This window comes from Nomascus leucogenys, chromosome 2 (assembly GCF_006542625.1).
Source record: "Nomascus leucogenys isolate Asia chromosome 2, Asia_NLE_v1, whole genome shotgun sequence".
In the NCBI taxonomy this organism is placed as follows: domain Eukaryota; kingdom Metazoa; phylum Chordata; class Mammalia; order Primates; family Hylobatidae; genus Nomascus; species Nomascus leucogenys.
In genome coordinates, this window is record NC_044382.1 from 140,343,190 (window position 1) to 140,365,270 (window position 22,081).

Sequence of the window (22,081 nt, forward strand, 5' to 3'; positions counted from 1 at the left end):
ACCGCGGGCCTCCGATTTCCCGGCGTGCCCCAGGAGAGCGGCGTGGTCGCGCGCGGGCCTAGAGGCCCACGTGATCCGCAGGGTGGCCGAGGCAGGAAGCTGTGAGTTCGCGCGGCTGCGGGGTCGCGTTGTGGCTACGGCTTTGCGTCCCTGGCGGGCAGCCCCGGGCTGGTCCCCGCCTCCGCTCTCCCCACCGGCGGGGAAAGCAGCTGGTGTGGGAGGAAAGGCTCCATCCCCCGTCCCCTCTCTCCCGCTGTTGGCCGGCCGGATCTTTTGGCAGTCCCGTGGCCTCGCTCCCCGCGCGGATCCTCCTGACCCTGAGATTCGCGAGTCTCACGTCCCGTGCACGCCTTGCTTCGGCCTCAGTTAAGCCTTTGTGGGCTCCAGGTCCGAGATTAGAAACGTTTGCAAACATGTCCCGGATCGAAAAGATGAGCATTCTGGGCGTGCGGAGTTTTGGAATAGAGGACAAAGATAAGCAAATTATCACTTTCTTCAGCCCCCTTACAATTTTGGTTGGACCCAATGGGGCGGGAAAGACGGTAAGTCTTCAGTAGCCGCCTTCAGTTTACAGGTCGTTACATCTTTCGGAGAATAAAATGGGGAGTTCAGAACTCTCCTTAACAAGAGAAGCGTCCCTGGGGCTCCACAGGTGTAGGCCCTTAAACCCTGCAGGCTACAGCGACCTTAGGAGTTAGCTTGAAGCAGTCCCAGAAGGATGTCCGGACCTGTCCTGGGGACAAGGTTTACTTAAGAATCCCACGAGACCGGGAGCTGTCGCCGCTCACTCAGAGTTCAGTTCCCACTGGATGACCTTTGGTCTGTATTGGTGTTTTTAACGCTGTCTCCTTGCTTTCAGAGCATAGCATTCACTTCCCAGTGGTTGTCGCATAGAAGAACTCCTTTAAAATTTATAAAATGATACATATATGACTAAAGAGTTTCCAAGTATGCCAACTGTCCAAGCATAATACATGGAAAATAAATGACTTAACTTCAAAATGTAACTGATGTAGTGGGGCTTAACTTGGAAAACTTTTGTTCTTAAAACCCAGTCAAAAATTTAAAGTTGGTGCACGACTGACTTATGTTTTTTTTATAGTCCTGGGAATATTTAGAAATTTGAATGGAAAGAATAACCAAGAGGCATTCTGGTCAGGAATGGTGGCTTAAGAAAAAGCAAGACAGTGTCAGTATAGGAGGGAGAAGAGTCTAAAGGAAGGATTTGTGAAGAGTGTAGAAAGAGAGAAGGTTGACAATTGGATGCCAAACTTGTTTACTTTTGTTTTTGTCAAAATGTTATTTGTTGAATGCTTGTTATGTACTTAGCATTGTACTAAATACTAGCAGAAGGGAGAGTAGTACTGTATAGTGTTTATGAGGACTGGCTGCCTCAATACAGATTTTTTGCTTCATTTATTAGTTGTCTGACTGTTGGCGAGTGACCTTAGTGCTCTGTGCCTTAGTTTTCTCATTTATAAAATGGAGAGTAAAAATAGTTTCTACAGCCGGGCACGGTGGGTTACGCCTGTAATCCCAGCACTTTGGGAGGCCGGGGCGGGTGGATCACCCGAGAGGTCAGGAGTTCGAGACCAGCCTGGCTAACATGGCGAAACCCCATCTCTAATAAAAATACAAAAATTAGCCAGGCGTGGTGGTGCCTGCCTGTAATCCCAGCTACTGGGGAGGCCGAGGCGGGAGAATTGCTTGAACCGGGGCGGCGGAGGTTGCAGTGAGCCGAGATCATGCCATTGCACTACACCAGCCTGGGAGACAGAGCGAGACTCTCTCCCCCTAAAAAAAAAAAGTTTCTACAGGCTGGGCGCGGTGGCTGACGACTGTAATCCCAGCCCTTTGGGAGGCTGAGGCTGGGGGATTGCTTGAGCCCAGGAGATCGAGAGGTCGAGGCTGCAGTAAGCCATGATCATGCAGCTGCACTGCAGCCTGGGGAGCAGAATGAGACCCTGTCTCTTAAACAAAAAGTTTCTACAGCCTGGAGTTAATGCGAAAATTAAATAAATATGTGTAAGAGTGCTTAGTACAATTCAGTACTTAACTGTTAGCCCTTCTTATTATTAAATTAGTTTAAAGGGTTTCAGTTGAAAATAAAGAATTATTTTTCTCCCAAGTAACAATTCTTCATATTAGGATAACTTCTTAGTTATATAGCATTTCTGTGAACTTACAGCAATGATTGTTTAAACACTTAAATCTTTATTACAGGTTTTATAATGTCAGATTTTATCTATCTTTTATAGTTTCCATGATAAATAATATTTTTGTAATGAATTCATATTTTATGATAAACTTCTGTGGCTCTCTTACAACGAAATAATGTAATTTTCTATTTCTTTAGACCATCATTGAATGTCTAAAATATATTTGTACTGGAGATTTCCCTCCTGGAACCAAAGGAAATACATTTGTACATGATCCCAAGGTAATGGTGCTAGTACAATTTTGTATTTTTTATAATTATAAAAATGATAATAGCTTATTATAGAAAACTTGGCATTGGAAAAGTATAAAGAGAAATGGAAGTCAGCCCCCAATAATTATTTAGCACCCAATAATAACCATTGTTGACATTTTCATGTATTTTCCTCCTCCTTTAAATACTGTTTTATATAGCTGATGTGATACTCTTAATTTTGTATTCTGGGTTTTTTTCCCCCATTTAACATTATCGTGAAGTCCCATGTCATTAAAAAACTATCATCTGGGTGTTTGGTATGTAAGTGTTTCTTTTAATCTTTATACTGTTTTGTATGTCTGAGATATTTTCTACTTAAAGTGCATGAACACTTTAATAGTTCTGTAATTTTCTTACATTAGATTGCTTTCAGTTTTTCATTAAAATGTACCATGATAAGCCAGGCTTGGGAGCGTGTGCCAGTACTCCCAGATAGCTCTAGAGGCTGAGATGGGAGGATTGCTTCAGCCCAGGAGTTCAAGGCTAGCCTGGACAATATAGTGAGACCCACTGTCTAGAAAAAAAAGTACCATGATAAAAATCTTTGTGTATGAATCATTCTTTCAGTTATGGTGTTTATACTATTCTTGTGTGTAAAGGACATAGAATTTGGTCTATAGGTTTGTTTTTGCACATATAGAAATGAAACAACTATATGTGTGTGTGTGTATATATATATATATATATAGTTTATTTTGTTTTTAGTGGGGGTCATGTGCCTCTCTCACTTCTCCCCGACCCCAGTTCCCCTATATTTTTGTTATGTATTCTTCCAAGCATTTTTCTGCTTATAAAACCATGCCTATGTGAGCATATAAATGCATTCACACATACATATTTTGGCACATTAATATAATTTTATACTTCTATTTTATTGTTTTTAATTACTAAATTGTATTCTATTGAGTTTATATCCTATAGTTTATTAACTAACCCCCTCTTGATTATTATTTGTTTCCACTTTAGTATAATTAAAGATAACTGTAATTATGAAAATATTTATGAATTTTCGTCTTATAAATGTAATCGTATTTAGTACCTTTACTGAGTCCTCTCTATAATGACTATTTCCCACCTTCTCTCTCCTTAAATCTACAATCTACTTCCCTTAATTGATGCTCTTGCTTTGTACTTTATTGAGAAATAGGAAGAATCCAATGAGAATTCCCTTATTTTCCAATCATCAAATCTACGAAACTACTGTACATACGTGCCCATACTGTTTTTTCTTGTCTGTTAAGGATAAATTATTTGTTGTTTTATCTAAACATCAACCAGCTCCTTGGAGGCTAGATCTCATTGATCCCCCTTATCCACCCAAGGATTTTGCCCTTCAGTTTTTCCATCTCTCTCCTGGATCAGCAGTTTCTCTTGATGGATCATTCACATCAGCATATAAACATGCTCTGGTATCTCTAGTCTTCAAACAAAAATCTCTCCCTTTACTGCAGTTTACCCTCTAGCCATTACCTTTTCTCTGTTCCAGTATATAGCAAAATGCATAAGATTTGTATGTCCTCATTGTCTTTATTTCATTGACTCCCATTTTTCCCTCAGTCTACTTCATTCAGGTTTTTTTTCCTCCACTAAAAGTGCCTTTGTAAGGTCACCGATAATCTCCGTGTGCCAGATAGAGTGGTCAGTTTCTAATTCTCATTAACATCTTGTCAGATTTGACGCGGTTGGCTATTTCTTTTTTAAAAAATATTTCCTTCTTGGCTTTTGTGACACTATAATCTCATAGTTTGCTTCTTTCTCACTGGCTATACTTTAGTCTTTGTTGGGTCTACCTTTGCTTGATTTCTTTTTTTTTTTGAGACGGAGTCTCGCACTGTTGCCCAGGCTGGACTGCAGTGTGGCGTGATCTTGGCTTACTGCAACCTCTGTCTCTCAGGTTCAAGCTATTCTTGTGCCTTAGCCTCTTGAGTAGCTGGGATTACGGGTGTGCCACCACACCCGGCTAATTTTTGTATTTTTAGCAGAGACGGGGTTTCATCATGTTGGCCTGGCTGGTCTCAACCTCCTCACCTCAGGTGATCCGCCTGCCTCGGTCTCCCAAAGTGCTAGGACTACAGATGTGAGCCACTGCGCCCAACCTGCTTGATTTCTAAAAGCTAGTATGACACAAGAGTTGGCCATCTTTGCATTAACCCTCTTCCCTATCTCTCTTGGATGAGCTTATTCAGTCTAACGGCTTTAAGTACTGGTTATGTGCTGGTACCTACCACATTTATATGTTTGACCCTGACTTCTTTCCTTAACTCTAGACATATATGTCTAGCTGTTTGTTTGGATATTTATTGGGCATCTCAAATTTAACGTGTTCAAAATAGAACTCTTGATTCCTTGTACCCACTTCGTGCCTACATTCTCAGCTCTGTTACTACCTCAGTACCCCACCCCCACCAGTTTTGTAAATGATGTCATCATCCATACATAAGCAATTCTTACCTGCCCTTCTAAAATATGTCAGAATTTGTCTACTTCATTCCATTGGCCACTGTGTTCCTGTTCCAAGCCACCATCATATTCCCTTTCAACTATTAGAATCGTCTCCTAATTGTTTTCCTGCCCTCATTCTTGAAGCTCTCTCTTTCTCACAGAGTAATCGGAGTTGTTTTTTAAATATTCATTCAAGACGGAATGAGTTATTCAAAATCTGGGAGGAAAACATTTCATTCAGTCTAGTTGCAGAGTCCCTGAGCATGGTTGGTGTGTTCAAGGAATGACAAGGACGAACAAGGGAAAATGGTAGAAAATAAAGTTAGAAAGATAGAAGGGACTAGATCCTGTAGGTCCTTGGATTCTAGTCTTATTTAAATAGGAATCTGTCTATTGGGAGATTTTGAGCAGGGAAAGGCCGTGGTCTGATTTATGTTTTAAAGTGCTCAGTCTGGTTGCTGAGAGAAGACTATCTGTAGGTAGCAAAGATAGGAGGGCAGAGACAAATTAAGAGGATTTTGTGATGATCCAGGTGCGAAATATAGGTGGCTTGATTAAGGTAGTGGTAGAATGGTGAGAAATGTTTGGATTTAGGATGTATTTTGAAGATAGAACCAACAAATTAGCTAATGGTTTGGATAATGGTGTATGGAAGAAGTAAAAGCATCAAGCATAACTCCAAAGTTTTTGGCTTGAACAACTGGATAAAATAGTTTTGTCATTTGTTGTAATGGGGCACTATGGAAAAATAATTTGGGTAGATCTGGTTTAAACATGTAAATTAGGGATATGTGTTAAATATCCAAAGGATATGTCCAGTTGGCAAACAGAAATCTGTTCAGGAAAGAGATTAGGACTGGAGAAAGAAAATTAGGAATCATTAATGTATACAGGTAGTTCTACATAGTTAATTTTTAAAGCCTGATGAGATCAAATAGAGAGTGAATATGGAAAAGATATTCAAGACCTTAACCTAGAGCACTAGAGCCAACGATGCCTTTAGAAATTGGGAAGAGGAGGAGAAGCTAGCAAAAGATAGTAAAAGAGCAATTCATTAAGTAAGGAAAACTGAGAGAGTGGTGTCTTGGAAGACAAGAATAATGTGTTATAAGGAGGAAATCATCAACTGTGTCAAATATATTGATAGCTCAAGAAAGAAGAGGAGTGTTTGGACACGTGGAGTCCATTGTTGCTCTTGACAAAACCAGTTCCAGTAATCAGAGAAAAGATAAAGAAGTGAAACAGAATTATTTTATGAATTTTGTTGTAAGTGGACACAGACATGGGACAGTAGCTGAAGAGGTTAACAGGATAAAGGAAAGTTTTGTTGTTGTTGTTTTATTGTGTTTTTAAAAGTGGGATATACTAGAGCATTTGTAGACTGTTGGGAATGACTCTGGACAGAAACATTGATGCAGGAGAGGGGATAATTACAGAGCACAATTCTTGAGTAAGCAAAAAGAGATAAGATCCATTGCCCAGGCTGGGCGCGGTGGCTCACGCTTGTAATCCCAGCACTTTGGGAGGCTGAGGCGGGCGGATCACAAGGTCAAGAGATCGAGACCACGGTAAAACCCCGTCTCTACTAAAAATACAAAAAATTAGCCGGGCGTGGTGGCGGGCACCTGTAGTCCCAGCTACTCGGAGAGGCTGAGGCAGGAGAATGGCATGAACCCGGGAGACGGAGCTTGCAGTGAGCCGAGATTGCGCCACAGCACTCCAGCCTGGGCGACAGAGTGAGACTCCGTCTCAGGAAAAAAAAAGAAAAGATCCATTGCCCAACCAGAGGGGATACCAAGAACATCCACTGTTATCCATTGTAACAGGGATGTTAGGCAGAGTATATGATTGGAAACTTTAGCAGTGAAAGAATGAGTAAGTTCTCTTTTGATTGCTTTTATATTCTCAATGAAAAAAGAAATGAAGTTACTGGTTGAGAGTGGCAGAAGGGGTTGATTGAGCCTAGAAAACATAGAGTAGTTTTTAACCTCAGTAAGTAAATTGATTAAGGGAGGTGTTCTGGGATTACATGACAGCGTCAGGGGTTTTGTGAAAATTTAAAGAGAGACCAGCCATCATGGTTATGTATGTTTTTTCAGTCTTGTTCAGCCCGAGCACTGAATAAATTGGAAAGTTGCATTTATCCACGGTTGGGGATTTGGTAAATACTATGAAGGTAATGAGAAGCAAGGAATTGAGTACTGATACGGTTTGAATTTGTATCTGCCCAAATCTCATGTCGAATTGTAACCCCCATTGTTGGAGGAGGGGCCTGGTGGGAGGTGATTGAATCATGGGGGTAGATTTCCCCCTTGCAGTTCTTGTGATAGTGAGTAAGTTCTCATGAGATCTGGTTGTTTAAAAGTGTGTAGCTCCTCCTGCTTCACTCTCTTCCTCCTGTTCTGGCCGTGTAAGATGTGCCAGCCTCCTCTTCGCTTTCTGCCATGATTGTAAGTTTTCTGAGGCCTCCGCAGTCATGCTTCCTGTACAGCCTGCAGAACCATGAGCCAATTAAACCTCTTGTCTTTATAAATTACCCAGTTTCAGGTATTTCTTTGTAGCAGTGAGAAAACAGACTAATACAGAAAGTTGGTACTGAGAGTAGGCTATTGCTATAAAGATAGCTGAAAATGTGGAAGTGACTTTGGAACTGGGTAATGGGCAGAGGTTGGAACAGTTTGGAGGGCTCAAAAGAAGACAAGAAGATGAGGAAAAGTTTGGAACTTCCTAGAGACTTGTTAAATTATTTTGACCAAAATGCTGACAGTGATATGAATAATGAAGTCCAGGCTGAGGAGGTCTCAGATGGAGATAAGGAACTTACCAAGAACTGGAGTAAAGGTCACTCTTGCGATGCTTTAACAAAGAGACTGGCGGAACTGTGCCCCTGCTCTAGGAATCTGTGGAACTTTGAACTTGAAAGAGATGATTTAGAGTATTTGGTGGAAGAAATTTCCAGGCAGCAAAACATTCAAGAGATGGCCTGGCTGCTTCTAACAGTTTATGCTCATATGTGTGAGCAAAGAGATCTGAAACTGGAACTTATATTTAAAAGGGAAGCAGAGCATAAAAGTTTGGAAAATTTGCAGCCTGACCATGTGGTAGAAAAGAAAAACCCATTTTCTGGGGAGGAATTCAAGGCGGCTGCAGAAATTTGCATAAGTAAAGAGGAGCAGAATGTTTAATAGCCAAGACACTGGGGGAAATGGCTAGAAGGCATTTCAGAGATGTTCACAGCAGCCCCTCCCATTACAGGCCATTACTCCCTGTGTTTCAGCCACTCCAGCTCCAGCCACGGCTGAAAGGGCCCCAAGTACATCTCAGGCTGCTGCTCCAGAGGCTGCAAGCTGTAAGCCTTGGCAGCTTCCACATGGTGTTAAGCCTGTGGTTGCACAGAGGACAAGAGTTGAGGCTTGGGAGCCTCCACCTAGATTTCAGGGGATATATGGAAATGCCTGGATGTCCAGGCAAAAGTCTGCTGTAGGGGCAGAGCCCTCATGGAGAAGCTCTACTAGGGCAGTACAGAGGGGAAATGTGGCGTTGGATCCCCAACACAGTGTTCCCAATGGCGCACTGCGCAGTGGAGCTGTGAGAAGAGGGCCACTATCCTCCAGACCCCAGAATGGTAGAACCACCAACAACTTGCACTGTGTGCCTGGAAAAGCTGCACACACTCAACACCAGCCATTGAGAGCAGCTATGGGAGCTGAGCCCTGCAGAGCCACAGGGGTGGAGCTGCCTAAGGCCTTGGGATCCCACCTCTTGCGTCATTGTGGCCTGGATGTGAGACATGGAGTCAGAGGATATTATTTTGGAGCTTTAAGATTTTAGATCATGAGGTCAGGAGATTGAAACTATCCTGGCCAGCATGGTGAAACCCCGTCTCTACTAAAATACAAAAAATTAGCAGGGCATGCTAGCACGTGCCTGTAGTCTCAGCTACTCGGGAGGCTGAGACGGGAATCACTTGAACCCAGGAAGTGGAGGTTACAGTGAGCTGAGACTGCACCACTGCACTCCAGCCTGGTGACAGAGCAAGACTTCGTCTCAAAAAAAAAAAAAAAAGATTTGGCTGGGCACAGTGGCTCACACCTCTAATCCCAGCACTTTGGGAGGCTGAGGCGGGCGGATCACGAGGTCAGGAGATCGAGACCATCCTGGCTAACATGGTGAAACCCCGTCTCTACTAAAAATGCAAAAAATTAGCTGGGCATGGTGGCAGATGCCTGTAGTCCCAGCTACTCGAGAGGCTGAGGCAGGAGAATGGTGTGAACCCGGGAGGCAGTGCTTGCAGTGAGCCAAGATCACGCCACTGCACTCCAGCCTGGGCGACAGTGAGACTCTCTCTCAAAAAAAAAAAAAAAAAAAAAAAAAATTTAATGATTGTCCAGCTGGGTTTTGGACTTGCGTAGGGCCTGTAGCCCTTTGTTTTGGCTGATTTCTCCCTTTTGGAACATGTGCATTTACCCAATGCCTGTATCCCTATTGTATCTTGGATGTAATAGCTTGTTTTGATTTTACAGGTTCAGAGACCAAAGGGTCTTGCCCGGTCTCAGATGAGACTTTGGGCTGTGGACCTTTGAGTTAATGGTGAAATGAGTTAAGACTTGGGGGACTGTTGAGAAGGGATGATTGTGTTTTGCAGTGTGAGAAGGACGTGAGATTTGGGAGGAGCCAGGGGCGGAATGATATGGTTTGGATTTGTGTCCTTTCAAATCTCATGTCAAATTGTAATCCCCAATGTTGCAGGAAGGACCTGGTTGGGGTGATTGTATCATGGGGGTAGATTTTCCCCTTGCTGTTCTTGTGATAGTGAGTAAATTCTCATGAGATCTGGTTGTTTAAAAATCTGTCACAATTCCCCCTTTACTCTTTTTCTCCTGCTCCAGCCATGTAAGATGTGCCAGCATCCCCTTTGCCTTCTGCCATGATTGTAAGTTTCCTGAGGTCTCCCCAGTCTTGCTTCCTGTATAGCATGTGGAACCGTGAGCCAATTAAACCTCCTTTCATTATAAGTTACCCAGTTTCAGGTTTTTTTTTATAGCAGTGCAAGAATGTACTTATACAACTATAATCTTAATATATTGACTTAATGAATCCTCCTGTATGTAATCAATATCTCTTCATTGCATCAGGGCTCTAGCACCCCATATGGGCTGACTCCATCCCTGTATGCCAGTCTTCCTTAGCCTGCGTAGGCTCTGACTCTTCATTCTGACTCCCTCACAGGATGCTTTCCCATTCTGTATAGACGTTGACTTCTGGTGCTGGATCATGTCCTCATTCCCCACCCTTCTCTGATACCAGGTGGCCTCTTGCAGGGATGCCCACTGTACTCTGTGACCTGAATCTCCCCAGATGTGTGTCACTGAGAGGGTAACTCTTCTCAGTCTGATACTTTATACCAGGCGGCTTCTTGGAAGAATGCTGTCTCTACTCTATGATCTGACTTCCCCCAGCCGACTTATCCCTCAGGTGGGCCCCCTTCTCATCATTATCAGGCTCTGAATCCCCACCCTATTCCCTGGCGTGGAACACTCTGCTTCTAAGCTGGATCCTCCCTATTCATGGATTCCTCTTTCATCCTGCTGGAACTCTGATACGACTGGACTCTTGAAACTCTGTGCCAAGCTGTTTTCCCATGAGGGTAGCCTTCTCAGCCTACTCAAGCTCATTTATTCCACTCTAGGCTGAGTTATAGGTGCCTTAACCTTCAGCTGGCATGAACATGCACCTTCTTCTGCCCCACCTGATGGTTTTATGACTAGATTGTTTGGAGAAAGAAGGGTTTTTCTTATTTTTATTTTATTCTTTTTGATAGAAATTGTTCTGAAGTATAATGCACATTTCTTTGTTTTAATAATTCAATCTAAATTACACTTCACTTTTGAAGTGACTCTTCAATAAGAGTGTCAACAACAACATAGTGATAGAAATGCTACAAGATAGCTCTTGCTTGAATTCTATTTACTAATTTGATGTTCGTCAGGTAGCTAGGTCCTCGAAAGGTGGATGCCATGGAGAATGAATATGTGTATTTGGCTTGCTAGTCAGGAACACTGTAAACAAATTAATTTTTTGCTGCATAAATATATAGCTCCTTAGTTCAACTACTGTGGATTAAACCTTCAGCAGAATGCTCTCCTTATGATGAAATGACAGAGTCAAGTCTGGGCTTTCAAAGCTTTATAATGACCTCTGGCCACCTCCTCAATGAAATGTCTGTATCCTAAGAGGCTGTTTCTGAGTAGCCAGTCCAGCGACTTCTTCCTCTTTACCTCCATCCTCAACCCTTGTCCAGGCTGCCTTCCTATCTCTCCTCGATTACTCCCTGCTTCATGTCTTGACTCAGTTCAGTTCATTCTGTTCACCCTAAAGACAAAATAATTCTTCTAAAATGCATATCTACGTCATGCAATTCCCCTGGTTCAAGCCATTTAGTGCCATCACCTTAAATCCAAAAGCTTTACCATGTTTAGAAGGCCGTTAATTTCTGAAACATTTTAGGATGATACTCTTCTTTTCCCTACTTTCTATGCCAAACATTCTGAAATTTCTGTAGTCACGTAGTGACTCAGATCTTCTCATCTGATTAACTTCTATCCATCTGTCAGATTTCATTTAAACATTCACTTCCTTTAGAATACCTTCCCTGAGCTGTCCTAGATAGGTTAGGTGCTCCTGCTTTGTACTCCCAGATTATCTTGTACTTATGGTGGTGTTTAGCACACCTTGTCTACATTTAACCTATCTTCCATGCTCCAAAGGAAAAAAAAGTCTGTAATTTTGAACCAAAACAACACATGAAACCTACAAAGTACCTGTAAATATTTGTTGGATGATTAATTGAATTAGTATCAAAGTTAAATTCATGCCGAGAAGTCATTAAAAAGTCAACAAAGGATATTTTATGTTTTTTTTTTTTTTAAAAAAAAGCAGAATCTAGTACTTCTGGTTTGGGTTGCAACAAAATAATGAGTATCACACTTATACTCGCAAGATGAATAACTATAACACTGGAAAAGTATGTGAAACAACTATTTTCAGGCATTGGACCACAGATAATGCAGGGCTATATTCTTTGAGAAAGGAGAAACATAAAAGGTGACTCTGCATTCATTCCAGCTTTCTACCTAGGAACATTTTGTAAACTTTGGCACATGGAATTGGAATCCAGTAGAGAGCTGGGCAGAATTGGGCATCACTAGGCAGATGAAACAAAGATAGGATTTTGGATTTGCTAAAGTGACTGGAAATTGTAGAGCAGAGTACTGAAGTAGGGTTGCTGTGCAGAGATGGTATACCAGAAATCTGCATAAGGATCTTTTGAGTCTTTGGCCAAATACTAAGCTATCCATGTATAGGATGGGATTTAATGAGGGCTAGCAGAGAACAACTACCAAGGTGGCAAGGGGGGCTGTGAGTGGTGTATTCTAAACGTCACACAATGCTGCGAGACATTTGAGTCCTGATATGGAGTGACCTTGTGGAACTCTCCAGTGTTCACTTGAGACCTTAGAAAGGCGTACCTAACAAATACTGAAACCAGGTTTTGATAGAATCAAGCTGAGTTGCCAGTAAATTAACTGGCTGCTAGAACAAAACTCAAGACTTTTTAAAGGAAGTCTACTCAATCCAAGCTCTCAATGTGGTGTCTACAATGTGCAGAATATAATTTTAAAAATTAATGGGAATATGCAAAATGTGGTCTATGCCTGAGAAGGGAAAAGTGAGTAAAAGCAGATCCAGAGATGACAGATTTTGGAATTAGCAGACAAGGATTTTTTTTTGAGGTGGAGTCTTACTCTGTTTCCCAGGCTGGAGTTCAGTGGTACAATCTTGGCTCACTACAACCTCTGCCTCCCAGGTTCAAGGAATTCTCCTGCCTCAGCCTCCCTAGTAGCTGGGACTATAGGCGCCCACCACCATGCCCGGCTAATTTTTTTTTTATTTTTATTTTTAGTAGAGACGGGGTTTCACCGTATTAGCCAGCCTGGTCTCGAACTCCTGACCTTGTGATCCGCCTGCCTTGGCCTCCCGAAGTGCTGGGATTGCAGGCATGAACCACTACGCCCGACTGGATTTTTTTAAAGCTATGATAGATAAGCTCAAGGACTTAAAGGAAAAGATGGACATAATGTGTGGGAAGACATCTAAACAGAGTAATAAAAACTATAAAAAAAGACCCAAGAAGCTGAATGCATCACAAGCAGTATAAACATACCTGTGTTGTACATTACATTCAAATTGCTCAAAACTAAAGACAAAATCTTAAAAACAAGTGGGGGAAAAAGTAACACATCATGCAGAGGGAAAGAATAATGAGTATGATTACTTCTTAGGAAAAGCAATCTAAACTTGAAAACAGTGGGACAGCACCTTTAAGGTGTTGGGGAATAAAAGTTAAACTCCTATGTCCAGCAAAAATGTTCTTTGAAAATTGGAGGTGAAATGGAGAACATTTTCAGATTTAAAACAAAATGGTAGAGGTAATTTGTTACAGAGAGGCTTGCACTATAATAATTGTTAAAGGAAGTTTTTGAGGCTGAAGGAAAATGTCAAAAATGATTCTAAATTAGTCCTAGAGTAAAAGCTGCTCTAGGTCCCCCTTTACAGACCTTAACGACAAAGGTTCAAAAGAATCCAACTGTTTGTTGCTCAAAAAACTTAACTGCATGCCAGAACAAAGTTCAATACTCATTAAAGGAATAAAACAAAATCTTTCACCCAACAATACAAAATTCACAATCAAAAGTTAACAGGCATTCAAAGAAGCAGGGAAATAGGACCCATAACCAGAGAAAAATCAACCATATGAACAGATCCAAAATGAAAGAAATAATAGAATTAGTAGATAAGAACCCTAAAACCTTATTATAAATCTTATAAGTATGCTCATAGATATAAAGGAAAACATAAGCATAATGAGAAAAATGGAAAATAATTTTAAAAACCCAAATAAATGGAATAACAGTGTTTTTGTATATAATGGTACAAATAAGTTAAAAGCAAAAGGATTGAAAAAATATACTGTGCCAGCTAATGAAAAGAAAGCTGAAGTGACCATATTAATACCAGACAGAAGACATCAGAACTAGGGAAAATGAGACAGTTTATGATGATAAGAGGTCAATGTACTGCAAGGACACAAAAATTCTAAATGTAAAACTTCCAAATATATGAGGCAGAAACCTATGGAACAGAATGGAGAAATACACAAATCTGCAAGGTCAGTTGGAGATCTCAATACCCCTCTCAGTAGAGAAACAGAAGCAGATGAAATATCAGTAAGTATATGGAAAATTTTAACAACACTGTTAACCAAATCAACCTGATTGACATTTATAGGACATTCCATTGAACGACAGCAGAATACACGTTATTTTCAAGTGCATGTGGAACATTCTCTAAGATAGACCAACATTCTGGACCGTAAAACAAGTGTCAATAAATTTATAAGGAATAAAGTCATAGATAGTGTATTCTGTGACTACACCAGAATCAGTAACAGAAAAATATCCGGAAAATCCCCAAATATTGAAAAATTAAGCAGCACACTTCTAAATATTACATGGATCAAAACAGGAATCACAAAGGAAATTAGAAAAAATACTTTAAATGAATCAAAAATATAGCATGTAAAAATTTGTGGGATGCAGCTAGATAATGCTTAGAGTGATACGGTAGGAAAAAAACCAATCAGTATAATTTGCCACATTCACGGAATAAAAAAGAAATATCATATGAGCACCAATAGATACAGAAAACGCATTTCAATTTAATACTCGTTCATGGTAAAAAACCTTCAGCATAACTAATGGAGGAATATTCCTGAATAATTCAGTCCAAAATCCATTAGGTGTGGCTGAGTGAGGAAGGCACCCACAAAAACAAGCTGTGACAGCCTGGTGGGGGATTGGAGTCCAAGTAAGGAATCTATGAGTTTATACTGATACAAGAAAATGGGGGGAAAAATGGAGAAAGAGCAAAGCCCCTTATACTAGAACCTTAACTAATATAAAAGGAATAGTGGAACTAGAAAATTACTATAGGCATACCTTAGATATTGTAGGTTAAGTTCTAATGGATGGCTGTTTTGTCTACATTGAAAATCTGTTGTTTAGTGTAGCTACCTTCATCAATTACCTTAGCTAGATCTTCTGGATAACTTGTTGCAGCTTCTGCATCAGCATGCCGCTTCACCTTGCACTTTTATGTTATGGAGATAGCTTCTGTCCTTAAGCCTCATGAACCAACCATTGCTAGCTTCCAACTTTTCTTGGCAGCTTCTTTACTTCTCTCAGCCTTCACAGAATTGCAGAGAGTTAGGGCCTTGCTCTGGATTAGGCTTTGGCCTGAGGGAATGTTGTGGCTGGTTTAATCTATCCCAACCACTAAAACTTTCTCCATATCAGCAGTAAGGCTGTTTCACTTTCTTATCATTTGTGTGTTCACTAAAGTAGCACTTTTAATTTTATTCAAGAACTTTTCCTTTGCCCTCACAACTCAGCTAACTGATGAAAGAGGCCTAACTTTCAACCTGTTTTGGATGTTGACTTGCTTTTCTCAACTAAGCTTAATCATTTCTAGCTTTTGATTTAAAACAAGAGACTTTTGACTCTTCTTTCACTTAAACACTTAGGGGCTGTTGTAGGGTTACTAATTAGCATAATTTCTGTATTATTGTGTCTCAGGCAATCAGGCTCCAAGGAGAGGGAGAGAGACGGGAATGGCAGGTTAGTAAAGCAGTCAGGACACACACATTAATGGATTAAGTTCACCTCTTACATGTGGATGGTTTGTGGCACACTAAAACAATTACAGCAGTAGCATCAAAGATCACTGATCACGGATCACTGTAACAGATATAATAATAATGAAAAAGTTTGAAATATTGTGAGAATTACCAAAATGTGACACAGAGACACAGAGTGAGCACATGCTGTTGGAAAAATGGCACCAATAGACTTGTTAGATGCAGGGTTGCCACAAACCTCTGAAGAGCACAATAAGATGGGATATGCCTGTATTTGATAGCTATCATAATAATAATTCATTCAGGTAAGAAACAGTAGATGCTAAAACTAATGGAAGAAAGTTTGATGAAGTATGAGATAGTTGTATGGTCTCTGCATCTCTCCCTCAAATTATTAATTAATTGTAAAGAAAAATCTTTTGGTGGAGAAGCTAGAAGATACACCTTTATCAAGAGATTGAAGTTAGTCTAGGAAACATGGTGAAACCACATCTCTATAAAAACTACAAAAATTGGCGGGGTGTGGTGGCATGCACCTATAGTCCCAGCTACTTGGGGGGCTGAGGCAGGAGGATTGCTTATGACTCGGAGGTCGTGGATGCAGTGAGCTGTGTTCATGCCACTGCACTCCAGCCTGGGTGACAAAGAGACCCTGTCTCAAAAAAAATAAATAAAGGGATTGGAATTAATACCCTCCGTAATGAGATAAATGGAAATGATGTCCTATCTGATGAGATGCAGTAAAAGGAACTCATCATCGTTTGTATAATATTCCTGCCAAAGATACATAACCTGATTCTAGTCATGAGGAAATATTACTCAAATTTTGGGAGGTATTCTGCAAAATAATGGTTTGTACTTTTCAAAATTATCAGTCGTGAAAGTCAAGGAAAATCTGAGCAACTATTTCAGGCTGAAAGAAAGTAAAGAGACATAACCACCAAATATGAAGTGTAATTCTGAACTGGATCCTTTTGTTCTAAAGGACATACTAGGTCAAGTGAATTAGGCTGTAGAAAAAGAAAAAAACAATCAGTATAATTTGCCACAGTAACAGAATAAAGAAGAAAAATCATATGAGCATCAATAGATACAGAAAAAGCTTTTCAATTTAATACTCATTAATGATAAAAACTCTCAGCATAACTAATGGAGGGATAGTTACTCTTTCCTGATTAATTCAGTCCAAAAGCCATTAGGTAGGACTGAGTGAGGAAGGCATCCACAGAACTACCCTAGGGATGAATAGATGATAGAATTAGTAGATAACCTTAAAATCTTATTATAAATCTTATAACTGTGTTCATAGATATAAATAAAAACATGAGAAAAATGGAGGACAATAACCAAAAAACCCTAAATAAAGTAAAAGGAATAACAATGTTTTTATATACAATAGTACAGATGGGTTAAAAACAAAAGGATGGGAAAAATATACTGTGCCAACTAATGAAAACAATGCTGAAGTGACTATATTAATATAAGAAGACATCAGAAAAAATAGGTGTTTATATGATATTTGAATGTCTGTTCATTGTTGGTCTTTTAGGTCTTATAAGATGATGGTCGTTTTCTACTACTTTAAGGGAGCATATTAAATTTTTTTCAACAGACTTTAAACTTTATTTTGTAGATCAGCTTTGGGTTTATAGCAAAATTGAGCAGAAAGTACAGTTTCCGTATATTCCCTGCCCGTACACACACAGCCTCCTCTACTATCAGCATCTAACTTTTTGTGGATACTTTGCCTCATTCAAATAATCCAGGGTAATCTTTCTATTTTAAAGTCAAGTGATTGACACCCAGTTCCATCTTTTGTGTTAATTCTCTTTTGCTGTGTAATGTAACATTCACAAATTCAAGGGATTGGAATGTGGACATCTTTGGAGAACCATTATTTTATATGCCACAGCTGAGTTAATGGTAACTTATCACATATTGGAACAACTGGCAAAACTTGAATGGGATTTGTGGACCATGTGGTAGTAATATATCAGTATCAGTTTCCTGATTTTTGTTGTTGAAAATGTCCTTTTTTTGTAGGAAATACTGGTGTTGGGACGTCAGATCAGCAACTTACTCTCATGTGGTTTCGGGGGGCAGGAAAGCTATGTATACTGTAGTTCTATGTATTACTCCATTTTCACACTGCTGTTAAAGACATACCTAAGACTGGGCAATTTACAAAAGAAAGAGGTTTAATGGACTTACAGTTCCATGTCGCTGGCGAGGCCTCACAATCATGGTGGAAGGTGAAAGTCATGTCTCAGATGATGGCAAATAAGAGAGCTTGTGCAGGAAAATTCCTCCTTATAATAACCATCAGATCTCATGAGACTTAACTATCACCAGAATAGCACAGGAAAGACCTGCCCCTGTGATTCAATTATCTCCCACCTGGTTTCTCCCACAACACATGGGAATTCAAGATGAGATTTGGGTGGAGACACAGCCAAACCATATGATTCTACCCCTGGCCCTTCCCAAATCTCATGTCCTCACATTTCAAAACCAATCATGCTTTCCCAACAGTCTCCCAAAGTCTTATTTCAGCATTAATTCAGAAGTCCACAGTCCAGAGTCTTATCCAAGATAAGGCAAGTCCCTTCTGCCTATGTGCCTGTAAACTCAAAAGCAAGTTAGTTACTTCTTAGATACAGTGGGGGTACAGGCATTGGGCAAATACAGCCGTTCCAAATGGGAGAAATTGGCCAAAACAAAGGGGCTACAGGCCCCATGCAAGTCTGAAATTCAGTGGGGCAGGTGTATCTTAAAGCTCCAGAATTATCTCCTTTGACTCCATGTCTCACATCCAGGTCACTCTGATGCAAGAGGTGGGCTCCCATGGCCTTGGGCAGCTCCACTCCTGGCTTTGCAGGGTATAGCCTCCTTCCTGGCTGTTTTCACAGGCTGGTGTTGAGTGCCTGCGGCTTTTTCAGGTGCACAGTGCAAGCTGTCAGTGGATCTATTATTCTGTGGAATCTACCAGTCTGGAGGACAGTGGCTGTCTTCTCATAGCTCCACTAGGCAGTCCCCTCCATAGGAACTCTGTGGGGTTCCAACCCCACATTTCCCTTCCATATTGGCCTAGCAGAGGTTTTCCATGAGGGCCCCGCCCCTGCAGCAAACTTCTGCCTGGGCATCCAGGTGTTTCCACACATCCTCTGAAATCTAGGCAGAGGTTCCCAAACCTCAGTTCTGGAGTTCTGTGCACCTGCAGGCTCAACACCACATGGAAGCTGCCAAGGCTTGGGGCTTCCACCCTTTGAAGCAACAGCCCAAGCTGTACCTTGGCTTCTTTTAGTTGCGGCTGGGACACAGGGCACCAAGTCCCTAGACTGCACACAGCAGGGGGACCCTGGGCCTGGCCCACGAAACTATTTTTCTTCCTAAACCTCCAGGCTTGTGATGGGAGGGGCTGTCGCAAAGGTCTCTGACATGCCCCTGGAGATATTTTCCTTATTGTCTTGGTAATTAACATTTGGTTCCTCATTACTTATGCAAATTTCTGCAGCTGGCTTGAATTCTTCCTCAGAAAATGGGATTTTATTTTCTATCACATTGTCAGGCTGCAAATTTTCCAAACTTTTATGCAGTTTCCCTTTTAATACTGAATCCCTTTAACAGCACCCAAGTCACCTCTTGAATGCTTTACTGCTTAGAAATTTCTTTCACCAGATACCCTAAATCATCTCTCTCAAATTCAAAGGTCCACACATTTCTAGGGCAGGGGCAAAATGCTGCCAGTTTCTTTGCTAAAACATAATAAGAGTCACCTTTGCTCCAGTTCCCAACAAGTTCCTTATCTCCATCTGAGGCCACCTCAACCTGGATTTCATTGTCCATATCCTCATCAGCATTTTGGTCAACACTCTTCAACAAATCTCTAGGGAGTTCCAAACTTTCCCACATTTTCCTGTCTTCTGAGCCTTCCAAATTGTTCCATCCTCTGCCTGTTACCCGGTTCCAAAGTCGCTTCCACATTTTCAGATAACTTTTCAGCAGCACTCCACTCCTGGTACCAATGTACTGTGTGAGTCCGTTTTCACACTGCTAATAAAGATACACCTGAGACTGGACAATTTACAAAAGAAAGAAGTTTAATGGACTTACAGTTCCACGTGGCTTGGGAGGCCTCACAATCATGGTGGAAGGCAAGGAGGCACAAGTCACATCTTACATGGACAGCAGCAGGCAAAGAGAGCTTGTGCAGGGAAACTCCTTCTTATAAAACCATCAGGTCTCATGAGACTTACTGTCACAAGAACAGCATGGGAAAGACCTGTACCCATGATTCAATTACCTTCATCTGGGTACCTCCTGCAACGTGGAAACTCAAGATGAGATTTGGATGGAGACAAAGACAAACTGAATCATTTTACCTTTCTATAAACTTGTGATTTTTAATGATAAAAAACATTTTTTATGCTTACAGAGATAAAATTCATTTATTTGAAAAATCTGCATACCTGATCTAATGATGCTGAATAAAGGAGGTAGATAATATATCATTTTTGTAAATTAAACAGTATTCTTCTATATTTTCGATAGCATGTAAAAATGTCACTCGTTTTGGATGTTTTTCTTTTTGTTCGCTCATTTTTGGTAAGAGTGCTTATGCCTTTTCTCTCAGAACCAACACTGGTGCTTATTAAAGTAACATAAGTTTTTTCTCTGTTTTCCTTCAAAGGTTGCTCAAGAAACAGATGTGAGAGCCCAGATTCGTCTGCAATTTCGTGATGTCAATGGAGAACTTATAGCTGTACAAAGATCTATGGTGTGTACTCAGAAAAGCAAAAAGACAGAATTTAAAACTCTGGAAGGAGTCATTACTAGAACAAAGTAGGTGTTTATATGATATTTGAATTTCTGTTCATTTCAGTCTTTAAGTCTGTAAGTTGATGGTTGTTTTCTACTACTTTAGGGGAGCATATTAAATTTTTTTAATAGACTTTAGACTTTATTTTTTTAGAGCAGTTTTAGGTTTATAGCAAAATTAGGCAGAAAGTACTGAGCTTCCATTTTCTCCCTACCCCCATGCACACACAGCCTCCTCCACTATCAACATTTGATTTTTTGTGGATACTGTTTGTCAGCCAAATAGAATGATCTCACTAAAGACTTAGGGTTATGTTCCATTCTCTTGAGTAATTTCTGAACAGTTGCTGAATTGAAAGCACATAATCACTCAAATACAGGTTGAATGAGTAAAAAATTCTAGTGTCATGTTTAAGAATGGGTGAGATGAGAAGCAGACAAGTAGGAAAGAATGATAAATTGTTCCTTTCAGCAATTATCATTCTGTTAGAGGCAGGTATCATTTTCTAATGGATATGGATTTGGGGATTAGACTACCTTAGATTCAAGTCTCTGTCTTTGTTGAGCAAATTACTTGACTATTCAGCTTCTTCTCCTCCCTTTTATTTAATTAATTAAATAATTCCTTTATTTAACCAATAATGCACATCTTCTATGCGCTACAGGCACTATACTGGCTTCTCAAGCAGGTTTTCATCATTGCCATTTTAACACACTCAAGTATCTCTCATACCCTGGGATTTCATTCCACTCCAGTTACTACCTGTCTCCTTCTCCTTTATAGCCAGTCTTCTCAAAAGAGTTGTTGATACTGTCTCCATTTCTTCACCTCCTCTTCACTCCACTTGCAGTCCCATTCGTACTTTGAAGCACCTCTGACTAAAGTTACTAATAACTCTGTTTTTAATTAGGGTAATGCTGCTGCTATACAAAGTAGACCTAAGAGTGTGCCTCTGTATATTTCATTTGTAAAATAGGCATTCATTATCACTGTACATATCTTAGATGTTGTCAAGGTTGAGCTAATGCATATAAAATGCTTAATATGTAGTAAGAGTTCATGTATTAGTCTTCTATGACTGCTATAACAAACCACAAACTTAGTGACATAAACAATACAAATTTATTATCTTACACTTATGTAGTTTAGAAGTCTGAATTGGGTCTCACTGGGCTAAAATCAAGATGTTAGCAGGGTTACATTCCTCTCTGGAGGCTGTCTAAGGGAGAATATGTTTCCTTGTTCTTTCTGTCTTTTAGAGGCCACCCATATTTTTTAGATCATGCCCTCTTTCTTTCTCTGTCTTCAAAGCAAGCAATAGTGGGCAGAGTTCTTCTCATATCAAATCACTGTGACCTCTTCTTCTCTCTTCTTCTGCCTTCCTCTCTCACATTAAAGGACCCATATGATTACATTTGCCCCATCCAAATAATACAGGATAATCTATTTTAAGGTCAAATGATTAACACCCTAATTCCATCTGTAATCTTAATTTTCTTTTGCTGTGCAATGTAACATTCACAAATTCAAGGGATTAAAATGTGGACATCTTAGAGGACCATTGTTCCATGTACCATAGCTGAGTAAATGC

General features: G+C 40.4%; 1 protein-coding gene across 5 annotated transcripts in view; it reads left to right on the forward strand.

Annotated features, from left to right (window-relative positions):
• Positions 1-22,081, forward strand: part of RAD50 (RAD50 double strand break repair protein) — a 91,127-nt gene that overhangs the window by 1,078 nt on the left and 67,968 nt on the right. For 3 of the 5 annotated variants that reach the window (XM_030818562.1, XM_030818555.1, XM_030818568.1), the window contains exons 1-3: positions 21-542; positions 2,357-2,440; positions 20,362-20,513. In XM_030818562.1, coding sequence (XP_030674422.1) covers positions 414-542; positions 2,357-2,440; positions 20,362-20,513 — 365 coding nt within the window. In that variant the 5' untranslated portion in view covers positions 21-413. Of the gene's footprint in view, positions 1-20; positions 543-2,356; positions 2,441-20,361; positions 20,514-22,081 lie in introns of those variants that run through there. The other 2 variants (XM_003259941.4, XM_030818576.1) reach the window with 2 other exon arrangements.